Source organism: Pongo abelii, chromosome 19, assembly GCF_028885655.2.
Source record: "Pongo abelii isolate AG06213 chromosome 19, NHGRI_mPonAbe1-v2.0_pri, whole genome shotgun sequence".
NCBI lineage: Eukaryota > Metazoa > Chordata > Mammalia > Primates > Hominidae > Pongo > Pongo abelii.
Window position 1 is genome coordinate 69995922 of NC_072004.2, and position 17613 is coordinate 70013534.

General features: G+C 53.8%; 2 protein-coding genes across 11 annotated transcripts in view; one reads left to right on the top strand and one right to left on the bottom strand.

Moving 5' to 3' along the window:
• Window positions 1–15377, top strand: part of ERBB2 (erb-b2 receptor tyrosine kinase 2) — a 43962-nt gene extending 28585 nt beyond the window's left edge. For 8 of the 9 annotated variants that reach the window (XM_024234394.3, XM_063718191.1, XM_063718189.1 and 5 more), the window contains 18 exons: window positions 1971–2044; window positions 2131–2221; window positions 2412–2611; window positions 2973–3105; window positions 3188–3278; window positions 3987–4147; window positions 6469–6516; window positions 10027–10165; window positions 10246–10368; window positions 10623–10721; window positions 11435–11620; window positions 11758–11913; window positions 12036–12111; window positions 12411–12557; window positions 13266–13363; window positions 13539–13727; window positions 14014–14266; window positions 14409–15377. In XM_024234394.3, the coding sequence (XP_024090162.3) occupies window positions 1971–2044; window positions 2131–2221; window positions 2412–2611; window positions 2973–3105; window positions 3188–3278; window positions 3987–4147; window positions 6469–6516; window positions 10027–10165; window positions 10246–10368; window positions 10623–10721; window positions 11435–11620; window positions 11758–11913; window positions 12036–12111; window positions 12411–12557; window positions 13266–13363; window positions 13539–13727; window positions 14014–14266; window positions 14409–14764 (2620 nt within the window). In that variant the 3' untranslated portion in view covers window positions 14765–15377. The remainder of the gene's footprint in view (window positions 1–1970; window positions 2045–2130; window positions 2222–2411; window positions 2612–2972; window positions 3106–3187; window positions 3279–3986; window positions 4148–6468; window positions 6517–10026; window positions 10166–10245; window positions 10369–10622; window positions 10722–11434; window positions 11621–11757; window positions 11914–12035; window positions 12112–12410; window positions 12558–13265; window positions 13364–13538; window positions 13728–14013; window positions 14267–14408) is intronic. The other variant, XM_024234399.3, reaches the window with a different exon arrangement.
• A 29-nt stretch (window positions 15378–15406) lies between these two features.
• Window positions 15407–17283, bottom strand: MIEN1 (migration and invasion enhancer 1). Of its 2 annotated transcripts, none has more exons than XM_024234400.3 (4): window positions 17136–17267; window positions 16923–17020; window positions 16409–16485; window positions 15407–15564 (listed from the first exon to the last, which is right to left on the bottom strand). In XM_024234400.3, exons 1-4 carry the CDS (start codon window positions 17222–17224, stop codon window positions 15550–15552), a joined length of 279 nt encoding a protein of 92 aa, XP_024090168.2. In that variant the 5' UTR covers window positions 17225–17267; the 3' UTR covers window positions 15407–15549. The 2 variants fall into 2 exon arrangements, with proteins under 2 accessions (XP_024090168.2, XP_002827689.3); XM_002827643.6 differs by lacking the exon at window positions 15407–15564 and adding an exon at window positions 15875–16322 and having other exon boundaries at window positions 17136–17283.
• Window positions 17284–17613: the final 330 nt, after the last annotated feature.

Sequence of the window (17613 nt, forward strand, 5' to 3'; positions counted from 1 at the left end):
TTTTTGTATTTTTAATAGAGACGGGGTTTCACCATGTTGGCCAGGATGGTCTCGATCTCTTGATGGCATGATCTGCCCGCCTCAGCCTCCCGAAGTGCTGGGATTACAGGCGTGAGCCACCACGCCCAGTGCATTTTATTGTATATAAGTTATACTTCAATAAAAAATGAATTGGGGCCAGGCACAGTGGCTCACGCCTGTAATCCCAGCACTTTGGGAGGCCGAGGCAGACAGATCACTTGAGGTCAAGAGTTCAAGACCAGCCTGGCCAACGTGGTGAAACCCCGTCTCTACTAAAAATATAAAAAATTAGCCAGGCTTGGTGGCATGCGCCTGTAGTCCCAGCTACTCAGGAGGCTGAGGCAGGAGAATCGCATGAACTCGGGAGGTGGAGGTTGCAGTGAGCTGAGATTTTGCCACTGCACTCCAGCCTGGGTGACAGAGTGAGACCCTGTCTCAAAAAAAAAAAAAAAGGGTCAGGCGCGGCAGTGCACACCTGTAATCCCAGCACTTTGGGAGGCTGAAGCAGGAAGATTGCTTGAGCCCAGGAGCTCAAGACCAGCATGGGCAACATAGTGAGATCCCACCTCTACAAAAAACACAAAAAATTAGCCAGGCATGGTGGTACGCACCTGTAGTCTCAGCTACTAGGGAGACTGAGGTGGGAGAATCACCTGAGCCTGGGAGGTGGAGGTTGCAGTGGGTTGAGATCATGCCACCGTACTCCAGCCTGGGTGACAGAATGAGACCCTGTCTCAAAAAAAAAAAAAAAAAATTCCCTTTCACACTTCCTTTACCTCCACTCCCCTTTCCAGAGGGGACCATGGTTAACAGTGTGTGTGTTCACCTAGACCGTTTATGCGTCTGTAGACACACACACAGTGAAGTGTGGTTTTCATTGTTTTGGTGGGGAGGTTGGTTTCTGTAAATGGGAACATATGGGGAACACTGTCTGCACCTTGCTTTGAGAGCCGGTCATGACAGTTCCCGTCGAACTGCCTCGTTCTTTCAATAGCTGCAGAGCAGGTGGCGGCAAGGAGAGGCAGCTAAGAGCCCAGACTTGGGAGCCAGACTGCCTGGGTTTGAAACCCAGCTCTATCACTTACTAGGCATGTGACCCTTGTGCTGTGCCTCAGTTTCTTCATCTGTAAAGTGGGGGCAAGAACAGTCCCAACCTCATAAGATGGTTATACCACCATGCCTGGCCAGATGATTATAAAGTTTGAATGAGATAATATTTGTAAAGCTCTTAGAACAGTGCATGGCAGATGCTAAGTGCTCCTAAATGTTTGTTTTTATTATGTGGCTGGGTTTTATTTAACAGCTCCCCTGTTTACTAATAGACATTTAGATCACGTTCCATTTTCACTCTTAAAAACAGTTCCACCTTGTATGTGGCTCTGGGAACATGAGCCAGTGTCTCCCTAGGCCACATTCCTAGAAACAAGATTTCTTTTTTTTTTTTTTTTTTTTGAGACGGAGTCTCGCTTTGTCGCCAGGCTGGTGTGCAGTAGTGTGATCTCGGCTCACTGCAACCTCAGCCTCCCGGGTTCAAGTGATTCTCCTGCCTCAGCCTCTCGAGTAACTGGGACTATAGGCGCGCGGCACCACACCCAGCTAATTTTTGTATTTGTAGTAGAGATGGGGTTTCACCATGTTGGCCAGGATGGTCTCCATCTCTTGACCTCGTGATCCGCCCGCCTCGGCCTCCCAAAGTGCTGGGATTACAGGAGTGAACCACTGCACCCAGGCAGAAATAAGATTTCTGGATCAAAGGATATAAATACTGTTTTGATAGATGTTGCCAAACTAAGGCCTGGGCTTTGAAGCCCAGGAAGGGAACAGCTGGGCTCGATGGGCAAAGGGTTTGAGGGAAGGCATTCACGGTGGGGAGTGGCTGGCATGGCCAGTGCTGGGAGTGATGTCCACCCTGTTCCTGGCCCTGCTGACTCCTCTCCTCATCCCTCCAGGGACCCAGCCTCCAACACCGCCCCGCTCCAGCCAGAGCAGCTCCGAGTGTTTGAGACTCTGGAAGAGATCACAGGTGGGCTCTGTCTCTGCATCCTGCTCTGCAGGGGCTGGGAGTCCTTCTCCTGTCCCCACTCCTTTAATCTCACCCTCTGCCTGCAGGTTACCTATACATCTCAGCATGGCCAGACAGCCTGCCTGACCTCAGCGTCTTCCAGAACCTGCAAGTAATCCGGGGACGAATTCTGCACAAGTGAGCACTGAGAAAGAGGGGGCCTGATGGGGAGGAGTCCCTGTGGGAAGCTTTGGGCCTGAGGGAGTGCTCCTGTAGCAGTAACCTTTCCATGAAAGTCTGCAGAGTGTGCTGGGGATGGAGGAAGATGAGAGTAGCCTTTGCTGACCGGGAAGGGGTCCGTGGTAAGGTGCCCACCTTTCTCCCACAGTGGCGCCTACTCGCTGACCCTGCAAGGGCTGGGCATCAGCTGGCTGGGGCTGCGCTCGCTGCGGGAACTGGGCAGTGGACTGGCCCTCATCCACCATAACACCCGCCTCTGCTTCGTGCACACGGTGCCCTGGGACCAGCTCTTCCGGAACCCGCACCAAGCTCTGCTCCACACTGCCAACCGGCCAGAGGACGAGTGTGGTAAGACAGGGAGCCCAGTGTGTGCGCTCCCCATCTGCCAGCACACAGCAGTGCCCAGGGGGCCCTGGCAGCAGCGTTCTTGGACTTGTGCAGACTGCCCATCCCTGTGCACCCTTCTTGACTCAGCACAGCTCTGGCTGGCTTGGCCTCTTGGCATGGCTTCTCTAGCTGGGTCCTACCTGCCTTGGCATCCTTCCCTCCCCCTCTGTTTCTGAAATCTCAGAACTCTTCCTTTCCCTACATCGGCCCCACCTGTCCCCACCCCTCCAGCCCACAGCCATGCCCACAGCCAGTTCCCTGGTTCACTTGGACCTGGGGCCTCCCCTAAAAGTCCCCTGCGGTCCCTTCCTCCTCACTGCAGTGGGCGAGGGCCTGGCCTGCCACCAGCTGTGCGCCCGAGGGCACTGCTGGGGTCCAGGGCCCACCCAGTGTGTCAACTGCAGCCAGTTCCTTCGGGGCCAGGAGTGCGTGGAGGAATGCCGAGTACTGCAGGGGTATGAGGGGCGGAGGAGAGGGGTGGCTGGAGGGGTGCATGGGGCTCCTCTCAGACCCCCTCACCACTGTCCCTTCTCTCAGGCTCCCCAGGGAGTATGTGAATGCCAGGCACTGTTTGCCGTGCCACCCTGAGTGTCAGCCCCAGAATGGCTCAGTGACCTGTTTTGGACCGGTGAGCTGCTGGCGGGCTCAGAGCTGGGTGGAGGTGGGCAGTGAGGGGGATTGCCAGGGACTTGGCAGGATGGCGAGATGCGGTAGGGTGTGCTGTCTGGTAAAATATCCCTGGAGAGGGCTCAGCACTGAGACCTGAACAGCAGCAGAGTGGCAGGAAAGGGGCCCGGTGGACCCTGGGGCCCTTCAGACTATGAAAAGTTCTAAGGAGGTCTGTGTTTGGCTGTGGCTGTGGCTGTGCTAGGGTGGTTAGCCCTGTGGACTCAGGCATCAGACTACCTGGATTCAGACCCAGGTCCTGCTTCCAACCTTGGTTTTTTATTCCTAAAATGGGTATTGTAATAATACCTACCTTGCTGGGGTGTGGCAAGAATGAAATTAAACAGGGCTTGGCACAGTGAAGCACGGGAAAGGCTTTCTACAGAGCGGTGACTTGTTACTCGCTGTTACACCTTAGGTAATGCGTTTTCCTCTCCGGGGGCCTCCCATTCTCTGGTTCAAGTCCCTGCCCAGGATCAAGCTTGGAGGAGGGCCCCGAGGGGGGTCCACAGAGACTGGGTGAAGAGCAAGGGTGTTTGTCCCAGGAGCATGGCGAAAATTGCTGCTGGGTGGCCTTGGGAAGCACAAAGGGGACCCAACTAAGGGCCTGATCCTACTGCCCTGGGGGTGTCAGTGCCAGCCCCCAACAAACCTTTTCTGCCCCCCCCAGGAGGCTGACCAGTGTGTGGCCTGTGCCCACTATAAGGACCCTCCCTTCTGCGTGGCCCGCTGCCCCAGCGGTGTGAAACCTGACCTCTCCTACATGCCCATCTGGAAGTTTCCAGATGAGGAGGGCACGTGCCAGCCTTGCCCCATCAACTGCACCCACTCGTGAGTCCAAGGGTCTTTTCTGCAGAAAGGAGGACTTTCCTTTCAGGGGTCTTTCTGGGGCTCTTACTATAAAAGGGGACCAACTCTCCCTTTGTCATATCTTGTTTCTGATGACAAAAATAATACATTGTTAAAATTGTAAAATTAAAACATGAAATACAAATTAATGCCCTAGCAGTTCTATCCCCACTGTTAATAATTTGAAATATTTTTCCTCTAGTTATTTTTGTCTGTGCACATTCTAATATGTATATATAAGTTAATATATATTAATATTATTCTCCAGTTATTTTTATCTGTGCACATTCTAACACACACACACACACACACACACACACACACACATATATTTTTAGACGGAGTCTCACTCTGTCGCCCAGGCTGGAGTGCAGTAGTACAATCTTGGCTCACTGCAGCCTCCACCTCCTGGGTTTAAGCAATTCTCCTGCCTCCGCCTCCTGAGTAGCTGGGATTACAGGAACGTGCTACCTTGCCTGGCTAATTTTTGTATTGTTAGTTGATAGGATTTCACAATGTTGGCCAGGCTGGTCTCGAACCCCTGACCTCAGGTGATCTGCCAGCCTCAGCCTCCCAAAGTGTTGGGATTACAGCGGTCAGTCACCATGCCCAGTCATATATTTCTTTTTACCAAATAGAATCATAGATCATACATATTGTTTGCAAATTGCTTTTTCTCACTTTCCAGAACCTTGAAATGTTTTTCCATGTTCTAACATGGTGATCTACTTTATTCTTTTAATTTTTCTTATTTAGTTGTCTTTACACATGAAACACATGAATACATCCTTGTGATAAACATTTTCAGTAACATAAAAGTATAAATGTTACAAAGCCAACGTGCCCTTTCACTCAACTCCCTGTCCACCCAGTCTCTCCTGTCCGCTGGGAGAAGCACCGCAGTGACTTGTGTGTTCATCCTTCCGGGCTCTTTTCTGCACGCTTATGTAGATATACTACATTTATATTAGGTCGAGTCAAATAAGATTGCTGTTTGTGTAAACCAAAAATGGTCAAGAACCTGGGCGCAGTGACTCACACCTGTAATCCCAGCACTTTGGGAGGCTGAGGCAGGCGGATCACTTGAGATCAGGAGTTCGAGACCAATCTGGCCAACATAGCGAGACCCCGTCTCTACTAAAAATACAAAAATTAGCCAGGTGTGGTGATGTGGTGATGCTGTTCTGCACTTTGCTTTCCCCCCGACTTGAGGTATCCTTTCTTGTGAGTACAGACAGATCTACCATCTTTTTTTTTTTTTTTTAATTACTCAACCTGTAACATGGATGTAATTTCACTTTGTTTTTGAGGGATATTGAGCTTGTTTCCCTGTTTTTGCAGTTTATTGCAATTGAGCTCCATACACAAGTGAGCCCTCTTTTGTATGCCTCCTAGTGGGTATACAGTGCTGGCAATGTTTATTACAAGGATGTATTCATGCATTTCAATTTAAATACAACTAAATGAGAAAAATTAAAGGAATATGGATCCAGACTGGGCACGGTGGCTCACGCCTGTAATCCCAGCACTTTGGGAGGCCGAGGCAGGCAGATCACCTGAGGTCAGGAGTTCAAGACCAGCTTGGCCAACATGGCAAAACCCCATCTCTACTAAAAATACAAAAATTAGCCAGGCGTGGTGGTGGATGCCTGTAATTCCAGCTATTTGAGAGGTTGAGACAGGAGAATTGCTTGAACCTGGGCAGCGGAGGTTGCGGTGAGCCGAGATTGCACCAGTGCACTCCAACCTGGGCAACACAGCGAAACTCCGTCTCAAGAAAAAAAAGAAAAAAAAAAAAAAAGAATATGGGTCCAGATCCATATGGATCCTAGATCCAGATCATGGTGTTAGAACATGGAAAAACATTGCAAGATTCTGTTAAGTGAAAAAAGCATTTGCAAACACTATGTACAGTCTATATTCAGAGGAGGAACTGCTGGGTCATAGATAATATTTCATTGGTGTTGCCAAACTGTTCTCTGGAGAAGTGGTATCAGTTTACCCTGGGATTCTTCTATGGAGGGAATAGTTGAGCTCCCGGGCTTGCTCTTCTGGGTGCCCCTCCCCGCTTCCTACCCACCACAAGGAGCTGCAGGGAAGCGGGGCATGCCGGTTCCTTGGCTGGAGAAGGAGTCTCCTTGTGAGGTGGTAGAAGGAGCACTGATGGCCTTGAGCCCAGTTTCTGCCTTTGTCAAATGGGGATAATGACCCAGCCACGCCCCTCCCAGGGTTGTTGTGAGGCTGGAAAGGTGGTTCCCAAGAGGGTGGTTCCAGAATTGTTGATGAGACTCTTTCTCCTGCAGCTGTGTGGACCTGGATGACAAGGGCTGCCCCGCCGAGCAGAGAGCCAGGTTGGCCTGGACCCCAGGATGTACCCCTCATTGCCCTTCACTCCCCCACTGGATGCTGGGTGGTCACTGCTGTAGGGAGGGGACCCCCGACATATGTCCCTTCCCACCCACTCTTCCACTGTGGAACCTCCTGTCATTTTCCACTTCACCAAGTGACAGAGGACCTGCTCAGATGCTGAGGGGAGGGGACTGCAAGGAAAGATGGCTAGGAAACCCAGTCCCTCCACACCCTGGAGTAACTTGATGCCTTGTGAGGGACACAGGCAAAGTTCAATTCCTTGGAAGTCAAGGGAGACTGAGACGAGTGCAGCTGCAGCGCTGAGGGAGTGATGAATTCTTAACTGGGGATGGTGGGAGGCTTGGAGTGGGAGGTGGCATTTGAGCTAGGCTTTGAGAGAGGAGCAGGTATTGCACTTGCATTTAGGTAGAAAGCATTGGGGTGCAAGGTGACACTGCAGGGGGAGGCATCAGGAAATTCAGGATGTCTTCAAAGTTCTGGTGTCGGGGGCTGTTGAGTAAGCACAGGAGTAAGGGGGTCAAGTTAGAGTCAGGGTGGGGTCCGACCTGGATGCCATAGGCCCTGATCCCCAAGCCACAGGGTGGGACTTGACTGGGCCGTGGGGACCTTTGGAAAGGACTTTGGGGAGAAAAACAGACTGGAGTCTGTCTTAGGCAATCACCTGTCCATGAAATGAGCATGTGTTACAGGCTTGGTATGTACCAGACCCTGTGCTAAGCAAGGGGGTGTGGAGAGGACAGGGTGACATCCTGTCACCCTGTCCTCTCCATCCATCTATCCCAGGATGCACTATCTTTTTTTTATTTTTTTGAGACGTAGTCTCACTCTGTCTGCAGGCTAGAGTGCAGTGGCGCCATCTCGGTTCACTGCAACCTCTGCCTCCTGGGTTCAAGCGCTTCTTGTACCTCAGCCTCCCGAGTAGCTGGGATTACAGGCACATGCCAGCACACCCAGCTAATTTTTGTATTTTCAGTAGAGACGGGGTTTCACCATGTTGGCCAGGATGGTCTCGATCTCGTGACCTCAAGATCCGCCCACCTCGGCCTCCCAAAGTGCAGGGATTACAAACATGAGCCACCGTGCCCAGCCAGATACGCTATCTTTTTATTGAGTGATTGAGACAGGGTCTTGCTCTGTTGTCCAGTCTTGAATGTGGTGGTGTAATCACAGGCTCACTGCAGCCTTGACCTCCTGGGCTCAAGTGACCCTTCTGCAGTAGCTGGGACTATGGGAGCGTGCCACCACGCCTGGGTAATTAAAAAAATTTTTTTTTTGTATACACAGGGTCTCACTATGTTGCCCAAGCTGGTCTCAAACTTGTGGGCTCAAGTGATCCTCCAGTTTTGGCCTCCCAAAGTGTTGGGATTACAGGAGTGAGCCACCACTCCTGGCGATGAGCCAAGTCTTTTTTTTTTTTTTTTTTTTGAGATGGGGTCTTGTTCTGTTGCCCAGGCTGGAGTGCAATGGCTCAATCTCGGCTCACTGCAACTTCTGCCTCCCAGGTTCAAGCAGTTCAAGCAATCCTCCTGTCTCAGCCCCCCTAGTAGCTGGGATTACAGGCATGCGCCACCACGCCCGGCTAATTTTTGTATTTTTAGTAGAGATGAGGTTTCGCCATGTTGGCCAGGCTGGTCTTGAACTGCTGACCTCAGGTGATCCACCTGCCTCGGCCTCCCAAAGTGCTGGGATTACAGGCGTGAGCCATCGCGCCTGGCCGAGCCGAGTCTTAAAAGATGACCCTGTGGAGAAATGGTGGTCCAGACTGAAGGGACAGCCTATGCAAACACTGGGAGGTGTGGAAAATCATGACCTGTGGGTGGAAATTTTGGCTAGTACATCAAAATCATCGGGTGTACATTCCTGTACCCATGCAGCAGTCAGAATCTCCGGGGGTGGGGCCCCAAAATTGTATGCATACAGACGGTGCCCTGATTTGCGATGATATTACTTAGGATTTTTTGACTTTACAATGGTGGAAAAGCAATAATATACATTCAGTAGAAACTGTACCTTGAATACCCATACAGCCATTCTGTTTTTCACTTTTATTTATTTTTATTTATTTATTTATTTATTTATTTATTATTTATTTATTTTGAGACGTTGTTTTGCTGTTGTTGCCCAGGCTGGAGTGCAATGGCGCAATCTTGGCTCACTGCAACCTCCACCTCCCAGGTTCAAACAATTCTCCTGCCTCAGCCTCCAGAGTAGCTGGGATTACAGGCGTGCACCACCATGCCCAGCTAATTTCGTATTTTTAGTAGAGACGGGGTTTCTCCATGTTAGTCAGGCTGGTCTCCCGAGCTCAGGTGATCTGCCCACCTCAGCCTCAAGCCACCATGCCCAGCCCTACTTTCAGTATTCAATAAATTACATAGCCAGGCACCGTGGCTCACACCTGTAATCCCAGCACTTTAGGAGGCCAAGGTGGGAGGATCCTTTGAGGCCAGAAGCTCGAGACCAGCCTGGGCAACATAGTGAGACCCCATTTCTACAAAAAATAAAAAAACTAGCTGAGTGTGGTGGCGTGTGTCTGTAGTCCCAGCTACTTGGGCAGCTGAGGTGGAAAGACTGCTTGAGCCCAGAGGTCAGGGCTGCAGTGGGCCATGATCTCACCACTGCACTCAGCCTGGGCAACACAGCAAGGCCCTGTCTCAAAAATAAATAAATACATAAATAAATAAATAACACAAATTTATTTAACAGTTTATTATAAAATAGGCTTTGTGTCAGATGATTCTACCCAACTGTAAGCTGCTGGCAGTGTAAATGTTCTGAGCATGTGTAAGCCAGGCTAGGTGTCTTAAATGCATTTTCAGTTTCAACTTAGAATTGGTTTATCAGGACGTAGCCCCGTGGTGTTGAGGGGCATGTGTATTAACAGTCTCCTTAGTGACTTTTTTTTTTTTTTTTTTGAGATGGAGTCTCGCACTGGCTGTAGTGCAGTGGCGCAATCTCAGCTCACTGCAACCTCTGCCTCCCGGGTTCAAGCAATTCTCCTGCCTCAGTCTCCCAAGTAGCTGGGATTACAAGCACCCACACCACGCCCGGCTAATTTTTGTGTGTGTGTTTTTTTAGTAGAGATGGGGGTTTCACTTTGTTGGCCAGGCTGGTCTCGAACTCCTGACCTTGTGATCCGCCCGCCTCAGCCTCTCAAAGTGCTGGGATTCCAGGCGTGAGCCACCGTGCCCAAAGTCCTTAGTGATTTTTACACCATGAATTGTTGGAGCCCTAAGCCAGAGCCAAGGGCAAGAGTATAGAGAATCTGGAGATGCGGAGAGGGTTCTGATTGCCTACAAGGAGTTTGGACTTTATTGTGGAGGCAGTGGGGAGTCAAGGCAGGTTTTAGAGTAGGAGAGGGTCCAAGCCTGTGGGTCACCCTTCCGACTTCCCTTTCCGAATGCCAAACACCTTCATGTCCCCCGCGGGCCCCCTTTGTCCCTCCCACCCCAAACTAGCCCTCAATCCCTGACCCTGGCTCCCGCCCCCAGCCCTCTGACGTCCATCATCTCTGCGGTGGTGGGCATTCTGCTGGTCGTGGTCTTGGGGGTGGTCTTTGGGATCCTCATCAAGCGACGGCAGCAGAAGATCCGGAAGTACACGATGCGGAGGCTGCTGCAGGAAACGGAGGTGAGGCGGGGTGAAGGCCTCCCAGCCCGCGTGGGGTCTGCACTGGCCCCCGGCATTGACCCACCACCCCCTCACCCCAGCTGGTGGAGCCGCTGACACCTAGCGGAGCGATGCCCAACCAGGCGCAGATGCGTATCCTGAAAGAGACGGAGCTGAGGAAGGTGAAGGTGCTTGGATCTGGCGCTTTTGGCACAGTCTACAAGGTCAGGGCCAGGTCCTGGGGTGAGCGGCCCCAGAGGATGGGGGAGGTGCCTGGAGGGGTGTGGTCGGCAGTTCCGACGGGAGGGGCAAGAGCTGGAGGCAGTGTTTGGGGGAGGGCAGTTACAGCGGAGAAGAAGGGAGCGGGGCCAAGCCCCAGGGTGGTGAAGGATGTTTGGAGCACTAGTAATGATCTCCTGGAAAGCAGGTAGGATCCAGCCCACGCTCTTCTCACTCATATCCTCCTCTTTCTGCCCAGGGCATCTGGATCCCTGATGGGGAAAATGTGAAAATTCCAGTGGCCATCAAAGTGTTGAGGGAAAACACATCCCCCAAAGCCAACAAAGAAATCTTAGACGTAAGCCCCTCCACCCTCTCCTGCTGGGAGGACAGGAAGGACCCCATGGCTGCAGGTCTGGGCTGTGGTCTCTCTTCATCGGGGTTTGGGGAGATATGACTCCCGCAAACCTAGACTATTTTTTTGGAGACGGAGTCTTGCTCTGTCACCCAGGCTGGAGTGCAGTGGCGTGATCTCGGCTCACTGCAACCTCCACCTCCTGGGCTCAAGCGATTTTCATGCCTCAGGCTCCTGAGTTGCTGGGACTACAAGCACCCGCTAATTTTTTATTTTTTTTTTTGAGACAGTCTCGTTCTGTCACCCAGGCTAGAGTGAAATGGCGCGGTCTCAGCTCAGCCTCCCAGGTTAAAGCGATTCTCCTCCCTGTCTCCTGAGTAGCTGGGATTACAGGCACAAGCCCCCACGCCCGGCTAATTTTTGTATTTTTAGTAGAGATGGGGTTTCACCATGTTGGCCAGGCTGGTGTCAAACTCCTGACCTCATGATCCGCCCGCCTCGACCTCCCAAAGTGCTGGGATTACAGGCGCGAGCCACCGTGCCCGGCCTAATCTTTGTATTTTTAGCGGAGACAGGGTTTCACCATGGTGTCCAGGCTGGTACTTTGAGCCTTCACAGGCTGTGTGCCGTGGCTATGGTTTGTGATGGTTGGGAGGCTGTGTGGTGTTTGGGGGTGTATGGTCTCCCATACCCTCTCAGCGTACCCTTGTCCCCAGGAAGCATACGTGATGGCTGGTGTGGGCTCCCCATATGTCTCCCGCCTCCTGGGCATCTGCCTGACATCCACGGTGCAGCTGGTGACACAGCTTATGCCCTATGGCTGCCTCTTAGACCATGTCCGGGAAAACCGCGGACGCCTGGGCTCCCAGGACCTGCTGAACTGGTGTATGCAGATTGCCAAGGTATGCACCTGGGCTCTTTGCAGGTCTCTTCAGAGCAAGCCCCTATGTCCACAAGGGGCTAGGATGGGGACTCTTGCTGGGCATGTGGCCAGGCCCAGGCCCTCCCAGAAGGTCTACATGGGTGCTTCCCATTCCAGGGGATGAGCTACCTGGAGGATGTGCGGCTCGTACACAGGGACTTGGCTGCTCGGAACGTGCTGGTCAAGAGTCCCAACCATGTCAAAATTACAGACTTCGGGCTGGCTCGGCTGCTGGACATTGACGAGACAGAGTACCATGCAGATGGGGGCAAGGTTAGGTGAAGGAGCAAGGAGCAGAGGAGGCCGGGTGGAGTGGTGTCTGGCCCGTGGGAGAACTCTGAGTGGCCACCTCCCCACAACACACAGTTGGAGGACTTCCTCTTCTGCCCTCTCAGGTGCCCATCAAGTGGATGGCGCTGGAGTCCATTCTCCGCCGGCGGTTCACCCACCAGAGTGATGTGTGGAGTTATGGTGCGTGATGGGGGGTGTTGGGAGGGGTGGGTGAGGAGCCATGGCTGGAGGGAGGATGAGAGCTGGGATGGGGAGAGTTATGGGGCCACCTCAGCATGTGGAGGGAGGGAAGGGGCTGCCTGTGCCCCACCTTGCAGGGTCTGTGCCCTTCCCAGGATTAGGGAAAGACCGGGTAGGGTCTATCTCCTGGCATCACATCTCCCCCGCCGCCATGATGCTAGACTCCTGAGCAGAACCTCTGGCTCAGTACACTAAAGCTCCCTCTGGCCCTCCCACTCCTGACCCTGTCTCTGCCTTAGGTGTGACTGTGTGGGAGCTGATGACTTTTGGGGCCAAACCTTACGATGGGATCCCAGCCCGGGAGATCCCTGACCTGCTGGAAAAGGGGGAGCGGCTGCCCCAGCCTCCCATCTGCACCATTGATGTCTACATGATCATGGTCAAATGTGCGTGGCTGAGCTGTGCTGGCTGCCTGGAGGAGGGTGGGAGGTCCTGGGTGGAGGAGCCCACTAGGGGCATGAAAGGGGACCAGGATGTATGTAGACCCAGGAGCCCTGGTATATTAGGAGCCTCAAAACCTTCTTGTATCCCTTTTACGGTCAAAGTCCAAAGCCACTCTTGAGGAACACTCTTGTACAAAACTAAGCTGGGCACAGTGGCTCATGCCTGTAATCCCAGTACTTTGGGAGGCTGAGGTGGGAGGATCTCTTGAAGCCAGGAGTTCAAGACCAGCCTGGGCAACATAGTGAGATCCTATCTCTACAAAGAATAAAAAAATTCTCTGGGTGTGGCGGTGCGTGCCTGTAGTCCCAGCTACTCAGGAGAGGCTGAGACAGGAAGATCACTTGAGCCTAGTTTAAGGTTGCAGTAAGCTATGATTGCGCCCCTGAAATCCAGCCTGGGTGACAGAGCGAAACCTCATCTCAAAAAAATTAAAAAGCAAACAAAAAGAAAAAAAAATTAAAAGGGAAACTAGTGGAGATGCCCAAAGGTTCTGGCTGAAGACCCCAGAGTCTGGTACTACTTCTCTACCACCTGAGGGCTTTGGGCTGTCCCTTGGGACTGTCTAGACCAGAGTGGAGGGGGAGTGGGAGGGGAGAGGCAGCAAGCACACAGGGCCTGGGACTAGCATGCTGACCTCCCTCCTGCCCCAGGTTGGATGATTGACTCTGAATGTCGGCCGAGATTCCGGGAGTTGGTGTCTGAATTCTCCCGCATGGCCAGGGACCCCCAGCGCTTTGTGGTCATCCAGGTACTAGGCCTCTGTGCCCCATCCCTGCCTGTGGCTAAGAGCACCCTCCTGCAGAGGGTGGGAAGGGGAGATGAGTCCAGCGTGCCAGGCCCCTCACCTGCCATGAGCCTTCCTCATGGAAGGCTGCATGCTGGGCTGGGGAAGGGCCACCATCCTGCCTCTCCTTCCTCCACAGAATGAGGACTTGGGCCCAGCCAGTCCCTTGGACAGCACCTTCTACCGCTCACTGCTGGAGGACGATGACATGGGGGACCTGGTGGATGCTGAGGAGTATCTGGTACCCCAGCAGGGCTTCTTCTGTCCAGACCCTGCCCCGGGAGTTGGGGGCATGGTCCACCACAGGCACCGCAGCTCATCTACCAGGGTCAGTGCCCTCGGTCACAGTGCCGTCTGCTTACCTCCCCCAACCCCGGTGGACTAGGGTCCCTTTCTCTGATGTTCCCTCAACTGTCACCTCTCAAGGAGACCCCATTATCCCTACAACAAATTCTTACTGCCTTCCAACCCCTGTGATGCCATTCTCTCCATGGTGACTGTGTCATACCCCAAAGGTGACCTGTGTTTTTCTCCTGTGACCCTGTCACCTCCCATGGAGTCCCCATACCAGATCCATGAGTGACCCCCATCATGAATTTCTTTCTTGTCCCCAGAGTGGCGGTGGGGACCTGACGCTAGGGCTGGAGCCCTCTGAAGAGGAGGCCCCCAGGTCTCCACTGGCACCCTCCGATGGGGCTGGCTCCGATGTATTTGATGGTGACCTGGGAATGGGGGCAGCCAAGGGGCTGCAAAGCCTCCCCGCACATGACCCCAGCCCTCTACAGCGGTACAGTGAGGACCCCACAGTACCCCTGCCCTCTGAGACTGATGGCTACGTTGCCCCCCTGACCTGCAGCCCCCAGCCCGGTATGGCGTCCAGTCTAAGCGGAGAGACTGATGGGCAGGGGAGGTGGGGACCTTCAGCCCAGGGTCCACTGTGGGGGCAGAGGGAGTGGCAGAGACACCGGGGTTCCTTCCCCTAACGGGTCATCTTCTCTTGGCCTTTCAGAATATGTGAACCAGCCAGATGTTCGGCCACAGCCTCCTTCGCCCCGAGAGGGCCCTCTGCCTCCTGCCCGACCTGCTGGTGCCACTCTGGAAAGGCCTAAGACTCTCTCCCCAGGGAAGAATGGGGTTGTCAAAGACGTTTTTGCCTTTGGGGGTGCCGTGGAGAACCCCGAGTACTTGGCACCCCGGGGAGGAGCTGCCCCTCAGCCCCACCCTCCTCCTGCCTTCAGCCCAGCCTTCGACAACCTCTATTACTGGGACCAGGACCCATCAGAGCGGGGGGCTCCACCCAGCACCTTCAAAGGGACACCTACGGCAGAAAACCCAGAGTACCTGGGTCTGGACGTGCCAGTGTGAACCAGAAGGCTAAGTCCACAGAAGCCCTGATGTGTCCTCAGGGAGCAGGGAAGGCCTGACTTCTGCTGGCATCAAGAGGCAGGAGGGCCCTCCGACCACTTCCGGGGGAACCTGCCATGCCAGGAACCTGTCCTAAGGAACCTTCCTTCCTGCTTGAGTTCCCAGATGGCTGGAAGGGGTCCAGCCTCATTGGAAGAGGAACAGCACTGGGAGTCCTGGTGGATTCTGGGGCCCTGCCCAATGAGACTCTAGGGTCCAGTGGATGCCACAGCCCAGCTTGGCCCTTTCCTTCCAGATCCTGGGTACTGAAAGCCTTAGGGAAGCTGGCCTGAGAAGGGAAGTGGCCCTAAGGGAGTGTCTAAGAACAAGAGCGACCCATTCAGAGACTGTCCCTGAGACCTAGTACTGCCCCCTATGAGGAAGGAGCAGCAATGGTGTCAGTATCCAGGCCTTGTACAGAGTGCTTTTCTGTTTAGTTTTTACTTTTTTTGTTTTGTTTTTTTAAAGATGAAATAAAGACCCAGGGGGAGAATGGGTGTTGTATGGGGAGGCAGGTGTGGGGGGTCCTTCTCCACACCCACTTTGTCCATTTGCAAATATATTTTGGAAAACAGCTAGGCACCGGCCTATGTCTGGGGGTGGCTCTGCGCCATCCCTTCCTGCTCACCTTACACTCAACTCCTCTTTTCCTGGAGGGAGTGGCTGGGAATCTTCAGAAAGCTTGGATGAGGAGCCAGACATCCAGTTCTCCAGCTTCAGGGTTGGCGGGGATCGGGAAGCTGGATTCAGATCTGAGAGCCCTTTGACGACCAGATCATTCTTATTTAGAACGAACTAATTCCTAAGGCCACTCACCAGAATGGGGTTATTTCCTCCTTGTGGGTGAGGAGAGTGGCAGGCAGGGTGGGGGAAAGACGAGGCAGGGTCTACTGTGGGACTAATTTTCCTTGCCTTGGCTATGCCAGAGGAGCTCACTGACCTGAGGAGTAACTGTCCAGAAAGCCCACCCAGCCAGCACAGCCACCCTGGCGGTACAAAGGCTGGGCTGGCCGGACTTCTGTGCCCCCCACATTCCCAGACTGGACATATAAAAACACACACTAGTTAGCATTAGTGTTTGTAGTGCCACTTTACTGCCAATAGCTGACACTGCCCTGGGTTAGGGGAGAATAAATAAAATCTGTGCATCAAACAGGTATTACTGAGGTGAGGAGTGGACTGGGCTTTCGTGGGCACTTATCCTGGGAAGGGGGTATGAGGTGGCTGGGGAAGTGTCCATGGAGAGTGTCTCTCCTGCCCCCAAGGCCACGGAATCTTCTATTCCTTCCTTGTACCCAAAGGGGCAAAGTGGAGGCCAGGGTCTCTTTGCTAAGGAGCTAAGTAGGTCAAAGAGACAGGGGAAGCTCCCAGCAGGACCAAAGGGAGACCAAGGTTTGGACCCCAGAACAGAGCAGGAACCCAGAGTCCTGTGCAGTCACAGGATGACGCAGGGAGGACGGCTGTTGGTGATCTTTTCTAGGGGTTCTCCATTACTGGCTCTTCGGATGGCCTCAATGAGCTAGAGGACAGAGATGTGGAATGACAGGATAATGCACTGTTGGGTTAGGGTGACCAAGAGGTCCTCTCAACGCTGCAAATACTCACATCTTTCTCATAGGGAAAGCCCCCATTCTCCAGCTTGGAGAACACCAGCTGTCCATTTATCTCTATCTCAAAGGCACCTGGTAAGAAATCAGCAGATAAATAAATGGTACACTGAGAACATAGGCAGAAGTCAGGAGTTCCTCCAAAGGGGTCCTCCGCCTTCAAGTCCCCCATCAATCCCACTGGAGACCCATTTGTATCTCCTTAAGCCATTCCCCAACCCTGGGTCAACTCCAGGGAACCTGAGGGAGGCCTGGCCTGTGTGCCCCTCGCAACACTCAATAAAGGACTCCCTCCCCTCCAACCCTACACGATTTGCAGTCTAATAGGTTTTTCCCCACAGGCCTCTGTGACCCCCCCCGACCTAAGGAAGGGAACTCATGTTGGCCGGACATTTTACCATGTGCCAGGCACTGCGGGCACTTTACATAAAGCAGCCAATGTCAGAACTAGAAAGCGGGAGAGCTGGGATTTAGAGTACAGACTGACTCAGCAGGTGTTCCGCGAGCCTCACCTGTGCCCCCCAGGCGCGACTCGATCTCGATGCCCGGATATTGCTCCTTCACAGCACTGGCCAGCTCCAGGTAGGTCGCCTCGAAGCCGCAGGGTTCACTGGAGAGTCAAGAGATGGGGCTGGGCTGGGTATTCGGGGGTGGGGCCTCCCGTGGACCCACCTCCGTCCGGCCCGCGGGACCAGGGTGGGGGTCCTCCAGCCGGGGCCGCTCACCAGTACTCCACCACGATGCGGACCCCACTGCCCGGCTCGACCTCCTCGGGAGGGGGCGCTACGAACGTCTGCCCCGGCTCCCCGCTCATCGCGGCCGGCTCCGCTCGGGCCCCTGCTTCCGGGTGTGACGCGAGCCGCGGGCACGTGACGGGGCGGGGCCTCTGGAGCGGGGCGGGGCCGAGGGTGGTGTCCGGGCGCCCCCTGCAGGCCTCCGCCACTGCTACGTTTTGACCTCGTAGGGCAGCTCCGGAGCTCGCTCCCCGGGCAGGCGCTGGGAGGACCGGTCCAGACCCTCCTTCCCTGGCCCGGTCTGCCGGAGTGCCGGGCTTCCCCACTCCCCACTCCCCACTCCCGGTGTCCGCTGGACTTCATGGCTTCATTTACTCTAATGGACTATCTTAGACTGCAAAGCGCTTTTCAGTCTACAAAAGAAAGAGAAAGTGGTGGGGCAAGCATCCTGGGGATGGGGTGGGTGTGG